Here is a 22984-nt window from a genome sequence, read left to right as displayed (position 1 = left end):
CATCAGATTCAGTTTATACAAACAAAGGAGACTTTGAGCTAGTAATAATAGTAATTGTCCACTGTATGCTTGGGTTTTAAGATTTTCTTGTTGTTCTATCTTTTTCCATGGGAAGCATATTCTTAAAGACCAGCAGCAGATGCTTGCAGCCATGAGCTGCAGTAGCTCTGTGCTCCCTGCAGATTGCTTTTGAATGCCCTGTGCTTGGAACACTGATACACACACACACAAACTGCCTGGGAGTGATTCATTAAAGATCATTCATTCGATTTCTGAGAAATGTTGACTTAGAAATGCAGTTGTTGATTAATTAGAACTCTTGCGCCACACGGATGTCCGGAGTCCAGGTAGCATCCTTTGTGTGAGATGGAGACTGAAGAATTGAAGGCCATCCCGGAAGGGGTCAGAAGAACAGGAATCTGCATAATAAGCGTGAATTCTTAATAGAAATACATTATCATACTTCCTGGTGCTTTAATAAGGCGCTGCCTGGTGCGGCAAGGTGCAGGAATCCTTCATTGCTCCTGCTGCCAGTCGCAATTACCTGTTACAGCAGAAGCCATGAGGCTAAGATTGCCTCTGTGAACGTTTCTTGTTCAGATTTTGCTTCAGTAAATCACTCCATGTTAACCTGTGTGTTTTACATTCAAGCGGGGTTAAAAATGCTTCTCGGTGCTACTCACTCTTCCACAACATGTATTTTAGAAGAGTTGGGCTCATCAGTAGTCTTGAGCTATTTAATCATGCTCATTTTGTGTGTGAAAACTTGATTATCCCACCTCATCTCAGCTGGGGAAGCTGAGGAATGATTCTCGTACAGCTGTATTTCAGAGGCACTAATCTTGCCAAATAAGAATAATTTTTCAATTTACAAGTAGAATAATAGAGACAGGATCCCATCTGTCAGAGACAGCATCAGAGCCATTTCAGAGACGTGGCAGCCTAGGAGAGGGTCCACCACTGGATGTTGTTTTCTCTGACAGCCATTGTAAAATGTGGTGGGCTTTGTTTTCCTTTTGGATCTCAGGAGAGGAGGAGCAGGAGGGAAATGTAAAACCTCCGCAGGGCTTCACCTTGCTCTGCTGTGTGCTCAGGGTGGGATTTGGGGTGTGATGGGGCATCACCAGCGTGGGCTGGGGTCACCACAGGCCACTGGATAAATGTGTTCCAGAACAATGACAATGTTATGTTAATTGCAATTAGCATTGCTACAGGAGTGTACCTAATCAAGGAACATACTGCAATGGTCAGGGAAGGTCTGAGCCAGGTAGCTTAAGAGTCCTCTTCTTGGAACACTCGGATGTGCTGCTGAGTGTTAATGAGTCTTTAAATAATGGTTTACAGGCAAAAGAAGTTTTTTTCAGTATTCTTGGTTCTTATAGGTCAATATTACAGGAAGTGTGCATTCTTTAAGGGCTGTTTTCATGGAAAGTGTGCCAGAAGTAGGTTCCTGGGGATATCATCATTATTTCAATCTGTACCAGTTATAGGAAACACGTGGGGTTTATTACAGTCTCAAGATAGGGCTGGATACCTCCTGCATTGGCTGTGTGTACACTGTCATTTATAATTTAGTTGTCTTTAAAACTGGGGAAGGAGTTTATCTGACAATCAAGCTGCAGACCTGGGGACTGAATGAGGCTGCACCTCCTGTGAGGAGCTCAGATTTCTGATTGTCTGGGCTAACCCAGGGCCTGATGACTGGGCCGGGGGTGTATCCTGATGGGCAGTTAGATCACACAGCTTTGGAGATGAAGCCAAAATAATCCCTAGTTTAAAAAGAAGGATCTTTGCAGAAGCCAGACAGGAAAATGATGTGGGTGAAGTACTGGGAATTTGGGAACCTTGGGCTGCCACTTCCTAAAGCCCTTTGGTGGCAGCATTGATGTCGGGTGTTTCTGCTGCCTTGGTTGGTCCATCCTGTTGGATCACCAGTGTCCCACTGTCTGTTGGCACAACTTGTGTGGCTGTTGAGTGGGATGAACTGGGGCTGTGATCTGCTTTTTAAACATTTGGGGAAAAACCCTAAGGAATCATTTAACTTGGTGTAGGGTGGGAATACAAAGCTGGGTGCTGAGAGCCAAGGATGTACAAGAATGATGCTTTGATCCATGTCGCTGCATTAGGCTCCTTCCTGAAGTCACATTCTCCAGGGAGCAAGGGTGGGATGTTGCTTCCTGGGATTTTTTTGATCTGGGTCCCTGTTGCAGAAGGAGGGAATTCTCTGAACAAACTCGCAGTGAGCTGGGGGCTGTTGGTGCTTCTGGGGAGGCCACTTAGAAACCCATCTTCTCAAACGAGCACATGAATAGGGTAGCACAGCTCACGTTCATGAGCAGGAAGGAGCCTCAGCCCTGCTGTCAGGGGTTGGTGACAAAGGACCTTTTCTGACTGTCAGCTCTGCGTCACGTAGGCAGGAGCAGCGTGGGAGAGCTGCGTCTGGCTGCAGCCTGAGCTGCTGCTGCTCTGAGAGCAGAGCCCATCTCTGCTGTCACTCATCAGCACAAAGCCCATTGCTGAAAATCATGAGAAACAACAAATCAGAGACTAAAATGAATTTTTGTTTCCACTTTAAGTATTGTCAAATGTCACAGACTGGAAATTATGAATGTTTTAATGTTGTTGGTTATTGATGAGTAATGGTTCAGTAGGAGCCACTTGAAAGATAAAGTAGGAAAATAAAATCCCACGATATTACATGGCAAAAGTAATTGGGGGAAATGTAGAACTTATGCTGTGCTCTAACAAACACCTTTGGCATGTGCTCTCAGGACTTGCCTTCAGGATGGGAAATGGCAGGGCAGGTGAAGGAGAGCAGCTAAGTATTATCAGGATTCTTTCCCCAGTGATCCCAGTAGGCACTATCGGCTGCTCCAGTCCCTTCCAGTGCCATTTCCTCTGCCTGGCTGGTGTCCTGCCCGCTGTGGCTGGTGGGGTCCCTTAGCATTGCCTGGGGCCATCAGAGCTTCATACCACCAGCAGCTTTCTGCTGACTATTTGGATTCCTCACATCAGTCTGGGAAGAGAGTTTGTTGTGTGGAAAGTCACTGGAAATGGTGGTTTGTTTGAAAAGGTCAGAAGGACAAAAGCTGCCCAAGTATGGAATAACCTTCCTGGCTGTGCTTGGGTCTGAACAAACAAAATGGGTGTTGCTGTGTAAGCAGACGAGGCCAGCTGCTAAACTGAAATGGTATTTCCAACAAGAATCAATACTGCGTTCTAAAATACTACTGATAATGCCCTGGAACACCCTGCTGCCTGGTGAGAGGAGATGCTGCCAGAGCTGCTGGGGCTGAGGCCTGGTAGAAATCATCAGGATTCAAAGTAGATGGGGAGAAGCGTTTGGCTACTAGAAAAGAGCTCTGTTGTTTCAGCAGGACTGGGCAGGGACAAATCCTGCTGCCTCTTGAGCAAGTGCATAAAGGCAGCTGAAGGCAGAGCAATGGTTCTGTCGTCGACAGGACCCTGGTCTCTCTGTCGTTACAAGTGGCACAAGGTGAGATGTCCCTGCAGATACCTGCTCGACCATTTCACATGGAGCAGCACTGCAGCCTGGGGGTTTATAGTTATTATTTCATTTCTAGTGGGAAAAGTCTCATTTTGAGTTTGCCTTTTGAGCGAGGGCAGGCACCTTCCAGCCCCTTTATTTTCTTCTAGAAAATTCAGTTGACGGCGTTAGAGCATGTTTCAGGATGTGTTGTACTGAGTGAGTTTAGCCCTGGCCTAACAGGGTGCTGTGCCACACTGCCTGTTGGCAATACTTCCCTCATTAGTACTTGAGCTGTGGCAAAACTTTGCTATTGATGTTGTTCTGGAACGTTCCTCCTCTGTAATAAACTGGGGTTTATTGAAATGGAGTGTTTCATTTTCTCACCATTGTTACAGGGTATCAGCCTTTAGTGTAGGCAAAGCCTATTGTAAATCCATTGTGAAGATAGCACTCGAAAGGGTGGTTTTCATGGCAACACTTCGTTCATGTCTTCGTATGGAGAGATGAGAGACTGAGCACTGGTGTACAGAGCTCTGCAGAACTCTCAAACAAATAGACAAAACCTTTGAGGTTCTTCAGCCTTCTCGAGTAGTTCCCAAGGTTTGGGGAGCCCAGTGGCTTGCCACCTGCCTCATTGCTCTCCTTTAGTGATGAGAACATGTTGTCTCTGAGCACATGAACCGTGTTGATCCTGTCTAAGCAGCTCTTGCCAGTTCCAGAGGTGTCCACAGCATTCTATTATGTCGCTGCTCATGGTACTGATTGCTGTGGTGTCCCTTTTCCTCTGGAGGAATGAAAAGGAAATGTTCTTGTGTTATTTTCTGTTTAAAATCATTGTGAATGTGGGCAGGTATTTGATACATCAGTACCAAAGCAGCTTGTGTTCTGAAATCTAAGTATGATGCTGCATATCCCACTGTTTGTATGTATTGCATTCCAAAAGAAGAGATACCGATGGAGCCCAGTGAAGGGAGAACCTGGCATCCTCTGGGGCAAGTGCTTCCCCTGTAGTGAAAATGATTCATGGGATTCTGCTGAATTTTTGACAAGGTGGTTGATGGCTGCACCTCGCACGAGCTCCTCCGTGACCCTGACATTTTGTCGTCCTCACTTTGCACAATAGACTGCCGTGATTTAGGTCTCAGTGAAGGCATCTGTCGGGAAGTTGATGGAGGAAGCAATTGAGAGTCTGGAGATGTTCAGTTGCAGTGAGCAGCTGGGACGTGCTGCCCTTTTTCCCTTTTCTTCCCCTCCCTCAGAAATAGTTTTTACAGATGAGGTCTGCTTTGTCCTCACTGTCAAAGACTCTTGCTGATTGTCAGAGCTTAATGTGAAAGACATCAGGAGAAGCGATACGAGGACGACAGCAGTGTTCCTCAGGGGGAAAAAGACTTTCTGGAGCTTTGTGGCGTTCTGGTTCTGTGGATGCGTGCCCAGACAGAAAGGAAAAGAAGAAAGAGGAGGTTGGATAGGGAAATGTACTCATCCAAAGTATTGTACCTGAAAAATGACAGTAAGTGCATTTGTGTAGTGGAACCATACAGAAATAACAAGTCAAGTGACCTCTGCTTCTTTAAGAGGGGGGTAGATGAAGAGCATAACTGATTATTTCAAATAGATGTGTTTAAGTGCGTGAAGAAACACACAGTGCATTGTTTTTTGTCTCTCTTCTGACTCTGGCCCACGCTGTGGTTGGTTGCTGTAACATCATGCCATGGTACAGCTTTCCTGGCTGAAAACTGCCTTGGAAGTGGCCATCAAATGGTTTAGGTTCAGCGTTTGGCTTGCTGGGAATCTTGGCAAAGATCTTTTCAGTGTCTGCTTCATAATGTTCTGACTTGGAAATGCTGCAGAAGGTGTTCTGCAATGCAAATATTGATGTGAAATCCTCACAAGAGCAGCGGCCTTGGGTTCCCTCCGCTTGCTCTGGGCTCGGTTAACAAATGCTGGCTCAGAGATGTAGGTTCTTCCTCTGATACCGAGACAGACAGGAATTCTTTATAAGATGTTAATTTCGGGCTGGTTTAGAAACTATATACAAGGGAATGTGCTTCATCTGAACCTGTGTGGAGCTGGTGCTGCTGTACAGAGCAGGAGAGTAAGTTGCCATAGAGAAAGTGCTTCATGTAGTTTGTCTTGATATTTCTAATATTTGAAACTTGCTCCAGAAGGGAAGCTGGGGTGTGTTGGGATTAAATCATAGGATGTCTTACTGGGTTGGGTGCATGTTTCTGAAGTTTCCTCATCCTCTCTGGTACCTTCTCAAGGGGAAGAGGCTCTGCTTGAGAGCGCCAAGTTGTGTTTGCTATGTGAGTGTCTGTGTGTTAATGAGAGAGCCCAGGATGAGTCTGTTCGTCGTGGGTGGGTTTTTTTCTTCTTGTTTGTGTTTTTAGGAGCAGCAAATAAGCATTAGAAAGTGCCATGAGGAAAGCTGGTCAGGCTGGAGGCAGAAGCTGAGAGATGCTGTAGACCAGCTTACAGCTTTTCCTCCTTTAAACAGTGTTGTGTGCATTGATTTTGGGTCAAGGCAGCCTGACTTTCGGTCTCTGCAGTCACACAAGTCAGGTTACATGTTGATCCTGTAGTGTCTTTGGACCTCACTGGTGAGCAGACGCAGAATGAGATCTTTGTTCAGCTCCTGGATGACTTATTTCAGTCTACAAAAGCAAGATCCTGGGAACAGCAAGATTCCTCGTGGGACAGTGCTGTCCACCATTGCTGAATGGGCTTTGCTCAGGCCCTGCTTTCTAATGTGTTGGTGCTTGGAATAATAAATGTTTAACGAGCAATAATTGTTTTTTCCTGGAATCTGATCCCTCAGGAGTTCTTACACAGGGATGTTACAGGTGGTGAGCAAGTGGTTTGTAGTCTTTATCATTAAATGTTGCAGCAAGAACTGAGTAAGGGATAAAATGAAGCTGGGTGGTACTTCAGAAGAAAAAAGGCATTTCCATTGCATATCAGATCTCCACATCATCCCTGTGATATCTTCCCAGACGTTTTCCTTTAGCTCAGTTACCTGTAAATGATTCCTGCTTTTTCATCCTTTATCTGGCAGTTCATCTCCCAAGCAAATTCAAATGTAATAGACTTTGGATAAGGGAAGTCTGTCAGCAATATGAATTCTTTGTGAAGAATTAAGGTCTGGAACTATTTGGTGAGCCTTGATTGAGCCTCAGAGGTGTGCATGGGTGCGTGTTGCAAAACATGCGGGTTTAATAGGAAATGGAATTTTTCCCCATTGTAGGATCCCGGGCAGACTGAATGACAGGAGAACCCCCCTGGGAGAGCTGAACTGGATCTTCACCGCTATCACAGACACCATCGCCTGGAACGTCTTGCCTAGAGGTAAGGCTTGGACAGGCGAACAGAGTCTGCTCAGGAGTGGGCATCGCTTATTCACAGTACAAGGGTGAAGAGTGAGATAAATGAGGCACTGACAGGAGGAGAAAATGAAAGCCTGCTATGGAGAGCACAGCTCAGACTGGATCTCAAGGCTAGTTAAACTTTTGAACCAGAAGCGTTTCAGCAACCTGATCATTAGAAACCAGAAGGGCTTTTTCTAGGGCTAACATGATTGCTTTAAGCTTGAATGATTCTCGTTCTTGCTGTACTTGTACAGAGCAATCTATTTTCTTTGTTAGTATCACAAATAAAGGGTTCTTTCCTCTTTGCTGGTAAGGCAGCCTGGGTTCCCCATCAGTAACTTCACCCCATTTCTCTATCCCTGTTGTGCTTTGAATTGGTAACTCTGGAGCATGGGTGGCCAAATGTGTGAACAGTCTTCCAGCTACACTCTTCCTGATGCTCAGCACTACCTAAATTCATCTTTGCCTCTATGGAAGAGAGCACATTTGCTATCTTTTAGGATTCATTTTGGCTTCTTGCAAGCACAGCCAACTGCCAGTTTACAGGTGTGTGATTCTTGATTAAATAGTACACGGAAGTCCTTTTCTCCCTCAGTAACTTCCGAAAACTCAGGCTGAAACACCAACAGGGGAAATCTATCTAAAAAAAGGCAAGAAAGAACCTGATATAAAAAAGTATCTGATTCCTTTAATGCAAAATGGAGAGTCGCCGTGTTGCTTTAAGGGAACTCCGAGGCAGGATTTCCTTTTAACAGTTGTTATATCGTGTCACTGCAGAGCTGGTGTAGAGTCCTTCTAACTGGAATAAGGTGTTAACTTGGTTTTATGTTTTAACCGGTTTTTGCATGTTACCTGGGGCACTGAAGCTATGGAGATGCACCCCAAGTAACTCCCGTGCTCTCTTGGCAGACCTTTTCCAGAAGCTCTTCAGGCAGGACCTGCTTGTGGCCAGTTTGTTTCGGAACTTTCTCTTGGCAGAAAGGATTATGAGATCCTACAACTGCACCCCGGTGAGCAGCCCCCGCCTGCCTCCCACCTACATGCACGCCATGTGGTAAGTGACAGCCAGTGGCTGCAGAGGCACGTGCTGGTGCCTTGAGGAGATTTCGGGCTCTGTACTCATAAAAGATTGTTACTGCTGAAATCTGCACAGTGCTTTGCTGGTTTAGCCAGGATCAAAACTGAAACAGCCTGTGGCAGCATTATAGCCATCTCTGTGCATACATAATTATAATGCAGTTCTGTGATACAGCAGCATCAGGTCACTCCAGTCTTTTCCTCCAAATAGAAAAGTTGAGCATCTGCTACCTTTCTTTTCCCAAAGTAAAGCTGATCACAGATTGGGAAGGGTGGGGGGAGCTGAGGACTTGAGGGAAAAATGCTTAACTTGGGATGCTGAAGTAGAAGAAATTCTTTGCTGCAGAGTTCATCAACTTTTAGTGGTGCTTTTAGGATGATTAATGGGAATGGAGGTAGCACCATTATCGAAAAGCTCTTAAAGGGGGTTTTGACTGTCAAACCAATGTCCTATGAACAATAATAATCAAAATAACAGTAATACCAAAAATGTTTGCTTTTATTTATTCACTATGATTAAGAATAGAACAGTACAAGATTTGGCTAAGTAGAAGTTGGTACAGTCAAGCTTAGTTCCTGTAGGAGATGATGATAGCTGCGTAGCATGCTAAAAGGCTAATAAAGCAACAGGTAAAGGTAGCTGAGTGGGCTTAATCTGCCTTTCTGATGCGTTTCCTCCATAAAATTGTGGAGGAAAATGAACGCATGGCGTGATGGTGACCAGTGCAGGCTGGTAGCAGCAATCATGGCATGGTTTCCCTGAGCTAACGGCAGAGCCCCCCCAGCAGTTGCAGGTGGAAGCTGTCGCTGCGGAGGCGTTTGCTGACAATTGTGAAGCTGCTTTAATTATTGAAGAGCGTGGAGGCAACAGGGAGGCTTTGAATGGAGTAGTTGGAGCTGGGCAGCCTCACTAAGTGTGCTGTGAGCTTGTACCCAGCGAATTATGTTCTTCACCTTGTGTGACATGAGGGACTGGGCTGTTCGTCAGTGAGGAGCAGAAAACCCTCCAGAGGTCAGATGGTGGCTCTGAGGTGATGCTGCTGCTGGATGTGGCTCATCTCAAGCAGCAGAACCATGGTGCAGAAAGGTGAAACACGACTGCAGAAATGTTGAAATTAAACCAGTAAATCTCTTGATTTATTTATAGCTCATTGCCAGCATATTAAAAGCCTCTATTTCCAGTTCCTCATGGGAGTATAATTCATTCTTATGGCCAGCGTATTAAAAGCCTGTGTTTTGGTTTCCTATGAGAGTGGGGCTTGATGTGAAGTTGGTCGTCTTGTTCACATGCTGAACCACGGGAATGAAAGGAGAAATCCCTGGATCTCGTTCTGTATCTTATAGAGCTGCATGGTAGTGTGATGGATTCTAGATGTCCATTCCTTGTACTGTATTTCTCCTGCTGCAGAATGGTGCTGTAAATACGTCTGTAAAGCTCCTCAGACCATAGCACAGGTTAACAGCATCATCACTACTTTTTAGGATTTACCAGAAGAAGAAATTCTCTATGAGAAATCGCCCACAAGGCTCTTTTCCTTGTGAGTTCCAGACACAGAGCAGGCAGCCAGTGAGCAGAGAATCCCTTGACACATTTTATTCAGTGTCCTCCAAAAAATGTGCAGTTTGAAGCAAATGTGACAAAGGGAAAATTCCACTTTTGTCAGGGGTGGCTCAGTTCATTAGAGTGAACTTTCAGCAGGGACGGATTTAGAAACTAATTTAGGGCTTGCTTAAATGTTTTCTAAAAATAGTCACTTATCTGTCACCTTTCATTCAAGAATTTTCTAATGGATCCCTGATCTGCAGCCTCCAAACCCACTTTAGTGTATAGATAACCTCAGTGATGTGACTGGAGGGCAGGAGAGCTGGCCAAAGGAGCGTTGGAAGGGAGGGAGACTTCCAATGTGACTTGATGATCGCGTTGAATCTGCATCCGCATCATTACATGGTGGATGGTGCAGCAAGGGTTTGCTGATTGCTGCTTTATTTGAGGCTCTGCCCTAATTTTTAACATTCCCAGCATGTCAGACAGTGTTTTGGGGAGTGAGTCCTGGCTGCTGTGTTGTCAGCGATGCTCACTTGGATTTTAGCTTACTGCTCACAGTCAAAGTGGTGGTGTGTAGTTATAGCTTCCCCAGTACATATGTGCATATATCCTCTTGTCTTCCATTATCCTCTGGGTGCTCATCTGGGCTGTTCTCCTCCATTCACAAAGGCACTGTGGGATGACTCTGTTATGTCTGTTGTGCTGTTGGACACAAGCTGTTCCGCACATTCACAGCTGGGATAGTGACTAGAACTGGGTGTTTCCCCGGAGTCAAGCTCAAACGTCTCATGATCCAGGGATCTGGCCTGGTGGTACAGGAGCATGGGGGCTGCGGGGGGTAGGAGTTCCGTTGGTTTAGTCCTTTGGAAACAACTTTCAATGATTTTGACCTATTAAATGGTTGTTCTGTCAGCTCACTTGGGAGACCACTGTCACCTCCCTGTGCATCATCGGCTTTACCCCAGGAGTTGAGGAAAAGTGAAAACCTTTCTTTTAAGGGAAAATTTGACCCACAAGCTGCCAGTCTTTTCATTACACCAAGAGAACTGTGTTTAGGAGTCAGGAGAGCTCATCTCAGTGGCCTTGCCCTCTTTGTTGGGCTCTGACATATTCCGGTTGTGCGTTTCTTATTGTATTGGCTTTCTCTGGTTCCCCTGCTCAGGCATGAACCCTCCCGGGCACAGGCTGTGGGTTGTGCTTGCCTCGTGCCTCGCACTGTAGGTTCTTGGCTGCTGCAGGCACTACTATAATACAGGTATTAATATTAATATATATTGATTGGCTGGCTGTACTGTTCAACTTCCAGAGTTGTTCCCTCTATTGTGCAGTAAGAATAGGAGGCCTGATGCTCTGTCAGCATCTTCATCTCTGTTGTGATGGATTATGGTTTATATGTTACTGCTGTTGCCAGCAAGTTATATTCACAGCCTTTGAAAAGACCTAATAATGCATTTGGAAGTACCTCCTAACACAGGTCATATATTAAAACAAAGTACCTTAATTATGCTTTGAAAGAGCTTTGATTTGTCCATTATAGAAATATTGCACTAGCGTGTACAGTGATCATGAGATTCAGGTTGGAAGTAACTCATAACACACTGCAAATAAAATAAGCTTGGAATTCTGGCTGAAAACGAAACCATAATGTAGCAACACAATTAAAGGTGGGAGAGGAGCTGGGGGAGTGTGGCAGGATGGATGCAGGGCTGCTCGACTGGCTCAGAGAAAGGAGTCTCTGAGCTACAGGGAGAGACTCTGTATGGCAGCAAGGAGGGATTGTTCAAAAGGGTATTTGGAACTGCTTGGCATTTGAAGGATGAACTTAATTCAGATTAGACTGCTGGTTCAACCAGATTTTTCCGTGTGTCTGTGTGTTCGTCTTAACATCTCCAAGACCCATTAACAGACTATGGATAGCTTAATGGAGACAAGGGGACAAAAATAGCAAAGCATGTGCTTTAAGTTGTATCTAGAGCAGGGGAATGCATTGGTAGAAGAAAGGAGGGTTTCAGAGTTGTACTGAGTACTGACAGCAATAACTGTTGTTCCCAGACACCTGTGTCTGAGCAGCTTCCAGCCGGACCCCTGGAGGGGGCCTTGGGGGTTCCCAGTGTCACTGAGGAGCAGGAGAATCAGCTGAAGTCTGACATCCAATTGAGCAGGGGCCGTGGCTGAGCTGTACTTGCAGGAAAAACAAACATGAAGAATCTTGTCCCACATGTTTGGTACAGTCTGAAGCCTGTAATGGTTCCAGAAACACCATTCCAGCCGCGCAGGTACCCTGGCGCCTGAGCCCCAGGACCACGGGGAGCTTCAGCTTCTCTTTGGTGGCTCCTCAGCATGACTGTCCCAGTAAGAAATACTCATTTTCACCAATCTCCTGTGTGGTGCAGTATGATCCAAACTGTTCCCAGAAGAAGAGAGAATGTTAATAGGAATACGTTATAAAAACACGTGATAGGAGGATTCAAAGCATCAGGCGCTGACTCAGCCCAGAAACAAGTGTCAGAAAAGGTGCTTTCATGATCTGCAGGTCCCACCATACATGTGGCTGAAGGAAGACTAATGCTCAGCTCTCCAGCTGTGCTTCATTTCCGCAGTTAGAGTGTCCTTGTGGGCTTCCCTTAGCAGCTGATTCCTGGGTTTGCCCCATCAAGCAGTCACTGAGCAGAGCTGGAACTCTCGGCTGTCTGTTCCTTGCTTGAAAAGTCCAAACTTTGCAGCACCTCTGGCAAGCAATAAAGGCACTGGATGAGCTCACGTTAAATTATTAACAGTTTCAGCAGTCCTGCTGTAATGAAGCTGGGATTGGGCTGAGTGGGGATAGATGGAGTCTGGGGGTGCATGAATAGGGACTTTGTGCTGAAGGGTAAGAGAAATTGAAATGAGAGTATAGAGACAAATTAGATGAGTATTTCTGTCGTGGGAGGAGTTAATGATGGATTTCAGGGCAGCTCTTTCCCTGTTTAATTTTTATTGTAGAATTATGGAAAATGCCTTTTCATGTTAAATTTTCATGGAATCTGAAGTGCAATATCCTTGTGCAGGGTGATCGCTTGCATCTTGTGCATTGAGTAACCTTACCTTAAGCGTGTGATAGCTTCTGACTTAACAGGGGGTGCAAAGGGGAGACGTTCTCTCTTATGCATGTGCTTGATCCATTTGTTGTACCTACAGAGCAATTAAGATAACATAGTATAACACACACACACACCCCACCCCCCATTCTTTAGTAGCATAACGTGGTGCGGTTGGAGCACTGCAGTATTTCAGCAGGTCATTGCCCCGTGGATAGTGTTATCTTGTTGTGGTGAGGGCCCAGGCTTGTTGGATGGGCACAGTAAAGAGGGGAAAGAACAATGTGGGGGTATTGCCAAGCTCTTTTTGTACCTGATGTAGTGAAAACAAATCTTCCACAGCGCTTTGCAAGCAGCAGTCTCTGCAGGGAAGGGAGAGCAGGAGTGATCTCTTGGGTTGGCTTTCATAAATCACTGTGAGGGTGCGACACCGCCCATCCTTGTTCACTGCTGCTCCATAATTTATCTCTTGTTTGTGTGCTGAAGTGGAATATTAGTTCAGTGAGCATGTCTATGGTTTACCCACCTTTCTGGCTCCCCTCGGCATATTGAAACAGTCAATCACTGCTCCTCCTCCCCACCACCAGCCATTATTTTCACCATGACTGTAACAAGTGGTTTTCCCCTTCTGTTTCCCTCACGTATTCCATGGCATTAGTCCTTTACCATTCATCTGGGGCTTGTTTTGAATCTTTTAATTGTTGTAATGCTGTGTAATGTCATCACCAACACAGGGAGTTACCTGTAGGGCAGCTCATGGGCAACTTAAAGCCTCACAAGCCATGTGCTGGGCTGGCTTGAAAGGCTGGAGAATCACTTTTAGTCTCTTTCACAGCTGGTGTTACTCAGCAACACTAGATTGAATAAGCAGTAATGTTAAGACTTAGAATCATAGAATCATAGAATAGTTAGGGTTTTAAAGGACCTTAAGATCATCTTCATGTTGGTGGTTGCTCTTTGGAAAGGTTGGGTAACACTCATGTGGCTGCATTGGCTGGTTTTGGAAGCATAACAAGATTTTGTTTTAATCTACTAAAATATCTTTCTAAATTTTAGTTTCTTCTTTCTGATAACACTGAAAACCTTTGAGATTTGGCCTTGCAGGGCTGCTTTGGATGTTTTTATAGCGGCGTTAGCACTTCGTACCTACAGTGAGGAGCTAGGCATCTTAGCACTGTGCCTCTGCAGTATAATGACCTGTGCAGAACCCTTCTATAGATAGCCACAATCAAACTGGTTGTCCCTGATCTCTGAACCGGTTTTCTCCTCTCTAGTAAAACATCTCTCAAAGGCACAAGGTATTCATGGGTTTTAGTGTTTGAGAGAATTTCTGTAGGTGCTGGTGCCCATTCCTCCAAGAAACCTGTAAGTCAGAAATGCTCCTTCTTTACCTGAAGAAAACGATCTTTGTATTTGCACTAATTGACTTTGCCTCTGCCACAACCAGGAATAACCCTCTGTTTCATCAGCTCTGTGTAAACAGTTTCTCTCCAGTGTGGGTCTTTATTGAGCATGTGGGGAGTATTTCTTGTCACGCTTCGATTATCTCTTGATTACCTCTTAATTATATTGGCAGCATATTGTCAAGTGGAAGGTGAGAAACAGAGGGACAAGGTCTGGGGCAACTGAACCAAGCTGCATCTCCTGAATCCAGAGGAAAAATACAAGAGTCTTTGAGTTTATTCTTCCATCTAATTGGGGTGATGGTTTTTGGTTGAGAACAGCCTCCAGTTAGACTAATTGGATGGATTTCATGTGATGGTTGTTTGAATGGAGGGCTTTGTTTGACTCCAAACAGTGTGATTTAGGAACTTATTAGAGCACGTAACTAAAGCACACTGTATTGATTATCACCTATGGCCTCATGTCTGCAAATGTTCCTGGGAGAAGAAACATTGTTCAGTGTATTGATGTTACCACATGATGGCCATGAGCCATGGAAGAGCAAATGTGGCTGAGGAGTGAATTAGTTCCTTCTGTGTCAGAAACCCAGCGGATGGTGGTGTAACTCAGCCCTTCAGAGTGCACTAATTCATATGTTAAAATAAGTGTGGAACATCAATGGATAGAGATGGGCTAATTGTTTCTGGGTAAAAAGTAGCGGTTTCACTTTTTAGAGGTGTTTTAGGAATGTTGGAGACTAAACACATGGATTTGAGTTTGGTTTTTGAGTTTGAGAGCCTGTTGAAGCAGACTGTAGCACATTTTGTTTGCACTGAGTCAGGTTCCTTGGCCGCTGTGTGTAATTTAAGTGCTGTGACAACTGTAGCACTAAAATATTGCCAGTTACAATACTTCAGCCACTAAATGGTATAGGGGATAAGTGTGAAAACAGAAATCTTTCAGTATTTCCTCTCCTAGCTTAGCGCATCCTGGGGTGACTCATGGAGAGCTGATCTCTAACAAGGCTGCCATGCAAAACCCAGCTCGGAATTAGATTACTGGAGAGAGAGTCACTTGTCTCAGTGCTGTGTGCAGTGACACGGCGGCTGTGTGGAGGATGTGAAAAGGGGGAATTAAGGTACTGGTGTAGGTGCATCCATGAATTGTGGGCTGGAGGGGGCCCATCAGGAGGAATGCATCTACCTAAGCTGCTCTGCTGTGACTGGAATACAGAGCGAGCCAGGGTTTGGGTGCGTACAGAGGAGTGTGCTTAGGGGTTGTGGGTTGGAGCTAATCCAGGGTTGAGCTCATCTATTTTTGCATGAGGACAGGTGTATAATAGGACTTCAGTTCACTCTTGCTTCTCTCTTCAACACAGAGAGGAGAAGGGTCTGTGAACTTCAGCCAGGGATCTCTTTGCCCACGTTTTGTTCATCAGCCTTATGCTGGACCGACCTTCTAGCTGTTGATCTGAATAGTTCTCATATATTATACTTGTCTTTAGAAGAAGGGAATATTGAGCAGTTCTCAGACAACATTGCTTTGTCCACATACTTGTATGATCAGGATTTAAGTTTACCTTGATATTACTTAGGACTAACCTGTGATGACTTCTCTTCCTTCTCTCACCTTTTCCTCTAGGCAAGCTTGGGACCTTGCAGTTGATATTTGCCTTTCCCAATTACCTACAATTATAGAGGAAGGAACTGCCTTTAGGGTAAGTTGGGTGATGCCTTGACATCCTGTGTGTCCAGTTTAAAGCAGGTTTTCAATGACAGATGTGATTTCTTACATGTTTTGGCTAGAAGTTGCAGTGGGTAGAGCTATCAACATGCTGTCACAGCTTGAACTTTGCGAGCTGGCTGGGCTCGAGCCCTCTTCTGAGCTATTCCTTATGCTTCCATTTAAAATCCAGTGTGATTAACACCATGTAGGTGCCTGCTCTGCAGAGAGGGGACAAGTATTAACCTGTTGAACATCTCTGAGACACCTATGGGGATAGGAAGTTTGGCTGTTGGTTTGGGAGGGAGTGGAAAAGGCTCAGCTCTGCACTGTGACAAATGATGGAGCAGACACATCTCTGATGGATTTCTTGTGTTCTAATCAACATCTTGCCCTCGAACCTCTTGATTTATGCCCATCAAGATGTGTTGTTGTAAGTCAGAGTTGAGCTGCTGCTGGCCAGCAGTAATCCTGGGAGGAATTGCTCAGCGCAAGGCAGGGAAAGGGACGCTGTGGGCTTAGTCAGCCTGGTTCATATCCAGGCTGGCAGAAGCCCCTCTCGGTGTCCAGGGTGTCAGAAGGCCGGGTGAGTCACAGCATTACCTTTACCTGCTGCCATCCATTCACCAGCCACGCTGCGGGTTGAGAGTCCAGCCTGGCCCTGCATAAAGCGATCAGCAATCTCCTCAGGGCTGTTTTGTTTCAGCAGCACATCATAAACCGCGTGTGTCTGACTCCTGCGTATCCTCTAGGTGTTCCTGCCTAGTCAGACCTGGAAAATCCGATAAATCCCATAACCTGGTGGAGGAGGGCCTCACCCGGGGGTGCCTGGGGAGCCACTGGCCTCTGGCGGGTTTGGGTTGGTTCATTCTCCCTCCTCCCTGCCTCCTCCCACTCGGTTTCTGTTCCCTGGGGATTTCTAGCTGGCAGCTGCTGTGTGCTTTGGTCAGTATTTCTCATACCCAGCTTGCACCAGATACTTGGGGTGATGGATGGCAAAAGGAGCATTTCCTCAGGCACTGCTGCACTGGCAGGGATGCTGGTGTGCCCAGGGACCATCTGAGTATGCACTGTGCAGTGGAGTGTTCTGGGGAGTAATGTCAGGTGATGGCTGTTCACTGCTGGTGCTGGGAGACAGGAGATGCTCTGTGTGTTGAGCAGGTTCACAGGACTTAAATGTGCTGCAGGATGTCAGGTCTCACCAGGTAACCCATCCATGGCAGTGCTTAAGGCCAAGTTGGACACAGGGGCTTGGAGCAAGCTGCTCTAGTGGAAGGTGTCCCTGCCCATGGCAGGGGGTTGAAACTGGATGAGCTTTAAGGTCCCTTCCAACCCAAACCACCCCGGGGTTCTATGAAATGTGTGTCAACTAAAAGAAATAGGTTTTGGAAACCATAAACTGTGTGAGTCTGTAAGTGCTGAGACTGTTTGCTTCACTGTGTTTCATTTTGGTTTTAACTCAAGTCCGCATTCCTGTCCTTGCTCCAACAGCACAGCCCCTTCTTTGCGGAGCAGCTGACGGCATTCCAGGTCTGGCTGACCATGGGCGTGGAGAACCGCAACCCCCCGGAGCAGCTCCCCATTGTCCTGCAGGTGAGAGCCCGGGGTGCCAGCGGGCACGGAAACCACGTGGGCTCCTGCAGGATGAGCTACAGCTGACTGGGTGTTTGTTAGACCTGTGCAGATGAAGGCAAAGTGTTTTTCTTCCCCCATACCTTCACTCTTTATCAGTATTGGGCTCTGCTGCCTCCTCCTTTTTCTGAAGTAGCAAGACTTTTTCACAGAGTAGCCCGTCTTTGTTGTGTTCTCCTGTAGTATCTCCTCTGGTATGCCAGCTCCATCAGGCAGAGACTTTTATCTTCTCTCTGTTTTCAGAAAGTGGAAGCTACTGCACTGTAAATAATTTGGAAATGGCTCCTTTATCTCTGGTACAGCCTGGAAAGTGTTCCCTTTAATGGGATGCTGAAATTTTGCTGCAAGAACACAGGAATGAGTCTCTGAAGACCATGCCTGGAAGGAATGTAGAGTTCTAGTAGGCATTTGCTCAGACTAGACAAAGTTCATAAGTATAAAGGAGAAGTAAATCTACTAGAAACAAAACCCCTCATTTCAAATATTTTATGGCAAGGCACATATTACAGTTGTCATCTGCTCTTGCCCTCTCCTCCCTAGGAGTTTGTATTGACAGAAATATAAACCCTTGTCACGGCAGAAGAGGTCTCTTCTCTGCCAGGCAGCAAAATTTAAGGTCCTTCTGTTTGAAGGAACGTGGTTCCAGTCTCTTGTACAAGGATATGTGATTCCTTTCACTAAACGTGTGAAGGCTCGCCTGCCCTCTTTTAGCTACCAGCTTGTTTTGTGACTGACAGCACCATCAATCTGTGTAAAACCAAATCTTAATTTCCCTGAGCCTCCCGAGCCTTGAGAGATCAGCCGGATAAAGAGATGTAGGGTTTATCTCTGTCGCTGCAATGGGAGAAGGCAGGCTTCTGCTCTAGCACCAACTTTGCTGCTTTCCAGTGAACTATCTGACTCTCGAGGGCTCTGGAGGGAGCTTAACCTTGCAGTGGAACTGAGAGGTCAGCTGGCAAAGGAACCTGCTTCTTGTCCTGGAGCAAAATGAGCCAGGACAATGTAATTCTTCTTATAATTACAGAATATTAATTGTATAGTGGAATAGGATTGCTTGGTAACAGGTCTGAGGTACTTTGAATTGGAGACCAACTGATCAGGAGAGGGAAGGAAGGGCATCTCAGACCCCTTTGGGGTGTCTTTTTGCTTTGATCCCTTGGGAATGCGCTTAGACCATGCTGCTGTAGTCTAACAAAGGCTGATTCTGTTTTCCATTTGGATATGCCCCTGGGAAAAGACAGTATTTGAGTGCCAGAGCCCTGCTGCCAGCCATGCAAAGCTTGGATTTGTCACAGACAGGGAAATGGTCCTTTGTAAATGACCGTTTAATTGACTTCTGGAAGTTGCTTTCCATGTCGAATTCTTGCTGTGCATGGGACAGGCTGCACTCGGGTGCTGTCCTGGTGTGGAGAAGAGAGGAGTCAGCAAAGAGAAGCTGGTGTAGGCACAGCCTGAGCGGCAGATGCTCCATCCTCATGGAGGTACCTCCTGCCACAACATCTCCAGTGCACGTGGCTGAGAGCAGCATTTGTCCCACAGACAGCCATGGGGACAGCACTGCTGCAGTCTGCTTCTTCCATCCTGTGTTTGCTTGGAGATGCCTGCTGAAACATGGACTTTTATTTCTAAACTACCCTCTTGTGTCCTGGCTAATCTCTAACTTGTGTGTGTGGATGTTATTAGGTTCCCTATCCTCTGTTTAGGAGCAGAGGTATAAAATGTCAGGGCGGGACATGAGGCAGTGCTTTGTCCAGTCTGTCATTTTAGTAAAGGTTCGTAAGTCATGCACAGACTCCCCACATCCTCACCCAAGTCTCTAGAACTTGTGTCAGTTTTGGCTTTGAGTTATTGTGCAGATCAGTTGGGAAAGTGGGAATACAGAAGCCTGGGAGAGGCTGGTGGCTTTTGGGGTTTTGAAAATAACAAAACAGAACTCTCCAAATAGGAAACGATTTGGTTCTGGGTTCTGTGGGATGCTGGCGCTGTTGCGATGTGGCTTTGCGTTGTCACCCGGCAATCCTTTTCAATTACATCTGGTTTTCCCCAGCTCTGACGGAATTTGTGGATTTCCTTGTTTCTGAAGGTCAGGATCAGCAGCACTGTTACCCCTGTGCCTCCCGTTGCCTGCATAAGCACCCAGTGTCCAACATGCTCCTCTCTGTCCTTTCAGCTTCCTGTGCCCTGGTTTCTAGCACTGCTTTAATCTCAGCCAGCTGCCCCTGTTATTTCTGTGCTGGGCACCTTTAAAGCACATTGATAATCACGCCAAGTTCTGTAGTGAGTTTATGGAGTAGGCTGGTGCCAACTAGGGCAGGGCGACCAAAATCCTTTCTCTTATGACCTGAGCCTGAGCTCTGATATTCGGGGTGAAACTTGCAGTAGTTAACACATCTTCCTGTTGTCCCCTTCTGGACTCTTACTGCACATCTTTAGCATCAGTCATCGATAGTATGAACCGTGAGCCAAGTAATTTAGTTATTCTTCAATAGCAAACATGAAAAAACAATTTAATTTGAATATGCAGCATGGAAAAACACTGAGAAGGGGATGGAATTGGGGAGCTAAATCAGTGAGTCTCTCAGCCCAAGCCCCATGCTGAGGGATGTTTCTCAATTTAAACTGAGGATTAAATGTTGCATTCCAATATCTTACATCTGTTAAGGAGATTAAGAACTGAAAGTCTGCCTGTTAATATTTCACACTGGGGTGGGTATAAGCCAGTAAACTACCACCTCATTAGCATCGTCAGACTCCGGTTTAATGAGATTTTTATTAACGACTACTGTGACCTTTTGCTTCCCTCTTAAGTCTCTTACATCGATTGCCAAGGAAAGCAAAGCCTCTTTTTCTGCTTCTGAGCTCTTTTGAGTAATGGCAGGCTGAGCCTTTTGCTCACCTCTGGAGCCTTCCTGCAGATGCAGTCACGTTCCTGCTTTGCTGGGGAGAGGCGGGTGGAACACTGAGAGTATCTGAGATCCACAGGGGCTGCTGCGTTGGAGCCACTGCTCTTGAGAGAGGAATGAGCAGAGAACAAGTGGAGCAGTGATGTGGAGATGAAGGATAACTGTGTCCCCAGGAAAATGTTTGCAGGCTCAAGCAAGTCCAGGGGAGGCCATGGAGATGCTGCAAGGGCTGGAGCAGCTCTGGAAACAGGCTGAGAGAGCTGGGCTGGTTCAGCCTGTCTGAACAATGGCCTTTTCCATTCAGGCCACACTTGTTCCAAGGGACGGAGCAGCCCTGAAGTCCTTTTACATTGCTCTGCGCTCACAAGGATGTGCGTTTGTTCTGCAATAACTCTTCTCCCTGTCCTCTGCAGGTGCTGCTGAGCCAGGTTCACCGGCTGCGGGCTCTGGATTTGCTGGGAAGGTTTTTGGACCTGGGTCCCTGGGCCGTTAGTTTGGTGCGTAGATGTCACTTGTTGTCTTGTAATGTTGGGTTTATTTCAGGGCAAGGGATGAATACAAGTGATTTATGGGAGGAAGATGAGGAAGATACTCCACAGGTTTGACAAATGGCCAGTGGTTTATGTGTTCATGTGTGTGAAATGGAGCGAGCATCACTAGAAGAAAAGTGGTTTGTATTAGTCAAAGAGGCTGGGTAGCTGTTCATTTACATTAAACAAGGAGTTGTTCCTTGGGAATAGTTTAGTGTAAAATATTGTAAGGGACAAAACAGGAGGGAACATCTGGGACAAATAAGAAGGTTTGTCATATCAAATAAATAACAGAAAGAGAGCATGTACATTTATCATCTGCTCTCTCAGCTTACTGCCTGCATCATTTTCATCTCTTCCTTTATCTGTTTGGTCTTTGGATTTTATAAGCTCTTCTGAGAAGGCAGCAGCTGCCTTCTGCATTTGGGAAAGTGGCTAGCGCAGTGCAGATAATAAATAAGAATTAAACAGAGGAGTGGTTTCAAACACTTGTAAATGGAGCTATTTGTTGATAAAAGTGATGAAGACAAACCACCAGCTGGTCGTGGAATAGCTCAAGGATGGGACTTTTTAGCGGTTTTCTTTACTTTCCTCCTTCACCTCAGCCAAGACTCCCTTCTGCAGCTTCACAGACAGCTTAGCCCTCTGTGGTAGGAAGAAAATACGTGTTAAAGGGGATTTTAAGACCTCTGGATTATAAACACTGGGATCAAAACGCAGATGCACTTCAGCCACAGCCTTTGCTCTGGCTGTGAGGTGCTCTATAGACCTCACTGATGCTCAGATGTAACCCCCCCAAGCCCAGCACTGTGAGCACAGTCCCCACCATGCATGTCCTTCACATTGCACTTGACGAAGTGTGACAGCAATCAGTGTGGTTGTTGGTGTGCTTCATGTCCTCCTGCGAGAGCCTCTGCTCCCATAGAAAAGGCAGGGTAAAAAGTCTGTGCAAGGCAGGAAGCCTGTTTAATTTCCAGTGGGAAGGCTGCAATTACTGAGCTTTTGCAGTATGTTTACTTGTGAGAGCAAATGGCCCCGTCTGAGAAGAGCGCAGTGTATCGTGAACATTAAATAGCCCAGGCTGTAAGGAGCAAACGCAAGCGCTAGATTAGCTCTGGGTCTCCGTGGAGCAAATGAGTCTGAAAATATCTGGTGACATCCAAGATGAAAATGAGCAGGAGAGAGAAGAGGGATCCCCTCCCTGCTGGAAACAGGTGGAATTGTTTCCTGCCACGTTTCTCCTCTGTGGTTAAGCAGCATTCACTGTTCTCTGCCCCCCAGGCCCTGTCCGTTGGCATTTTCCCCTATGTGCTGAAGCTGCTCCAGAGTTCAGCTCGTGAGCTGAGGCCTCTCCTGGTCTTCATCTGGGCCAAAATTCTGGCAGTGGACAGTGTGAGTATTTTGAACTTGGCTGTTTCTTTTGGGTTCCAGCAACTTCCCCCGTCTTCCCATCTCCACTTTATCCAGTTGCTTTAGACTCGGGAGTTTCTCCTTAGCTACTTCAAAAACACACTGCAGTAGCTGGAGACCAGGATCAGGGGAGACCTTACAACAGGTTCCCAATACCTAAAGGGGTCTGACAAGAAAGCTGGAGAGGGGCTTTGGACAAGGGCCTGTAGGGACAGACCGAGGGGAATGGCTTTAACCTACCCTCTGGGAAACTGAGATGAGCTCTTAGGCAGAAGCTCTTCCCTGTGAGGATGCTGAGGCGCTGGCACAGGGTGCCCAGAGAAGCTGTGGCTGCCCCATCCCTGGCAGTGTTCAAGGCCAGGTTGGACACAGGGGCTTGGAGCAAGCTGCTCCAGTGGAAGGGGTCCCTGCCCGTGGCAGGGGTTGGAGCTGGATGAGCTTTAAGGTTCCTTCAACCCAAACCAGGCTGGGATTCTCTGATTCTGTATCACTTCAGGATTCAGACAGAATTTTTCTAGAAATAGCAGTAATTTTTGAGCACTTTGGACTTGGAACAGGATTTATAAATTAATGCATGTGCTGATGCATTGCAGATGGTTGGCAGAGCAGTATTCACCCCCAGAGCACAGGTTATTTCTAGCATGGCTCCATGATTCTGGTCTTGACAATATTTTGTACCTTTCGGGATGAGCCCTGATTTTTGAGGATGGCCTTGGCCAGAGCTCTGGTTGTGGGGTTTAAAATACATAATAAAGCAGGTAAGTGATTGCTGATGAATTTGTACAGTTACATGTATGACTCGGTGGTTTGTGGGTGCAATTAGTTGAGCAGTATAAAATTGTGAGG

At 46.2% G+C, this 22984-nt stretch overlaps 1 protein-coding gene across 2 annotated transcripts in view; it reads left to right on the top strand.

Moving 5' to 3' along the window:
• RPTOR (regulatory associated protein of MTOR complex 1) overlaps positions 1-22984 on the top strand; it is a gene marked incomplete at its 5' end in the record, with an annotated part of 112971 nt that overhangs the window by 39573 nt on the left and 50414 nt on the right. For both annotated transcript variants that reach the window (XM_080629283.1, XM_080629282.1), the window contains 6 exons: positions 6738-6838; positions 7768-7912; positions 15583-15658; positions 17155-17256; positions 20612-20695; positions 22010-22120. In XM_080629283.1, the coding sequence (XP_080485409.1) occupies positions 6738-6838; positions 7768-7912; positions 15583-15658; positions 17155-17256; positions 20612-20695; positions 22010-22120 (619 nt within the window). The remainder of the gene's footprint in view (positions 1-6737; positions 6839-7767; positions 7913-15582; positions 15659-17154; positions 17257-20611; positions 20696-22009; positions 22121-22984) is intronic.

This window comes from Psittacula echo (genome assembly GCF_963264785.1).
Source record: "Psittacula echo genome assembly, chromosome: 14".
Classification (NCBI taxonomy): Eukaryota; Metazoa; Chordata; class Aves; order Psittaciformes; family Psittacidae; genus Psittacula; species Psittacula echo.
The sequence above is the reverse complement of the archived record's forward strand: the minus strand, read 5'-3'. Positions and strand labels throughout refer to the sequence as shown.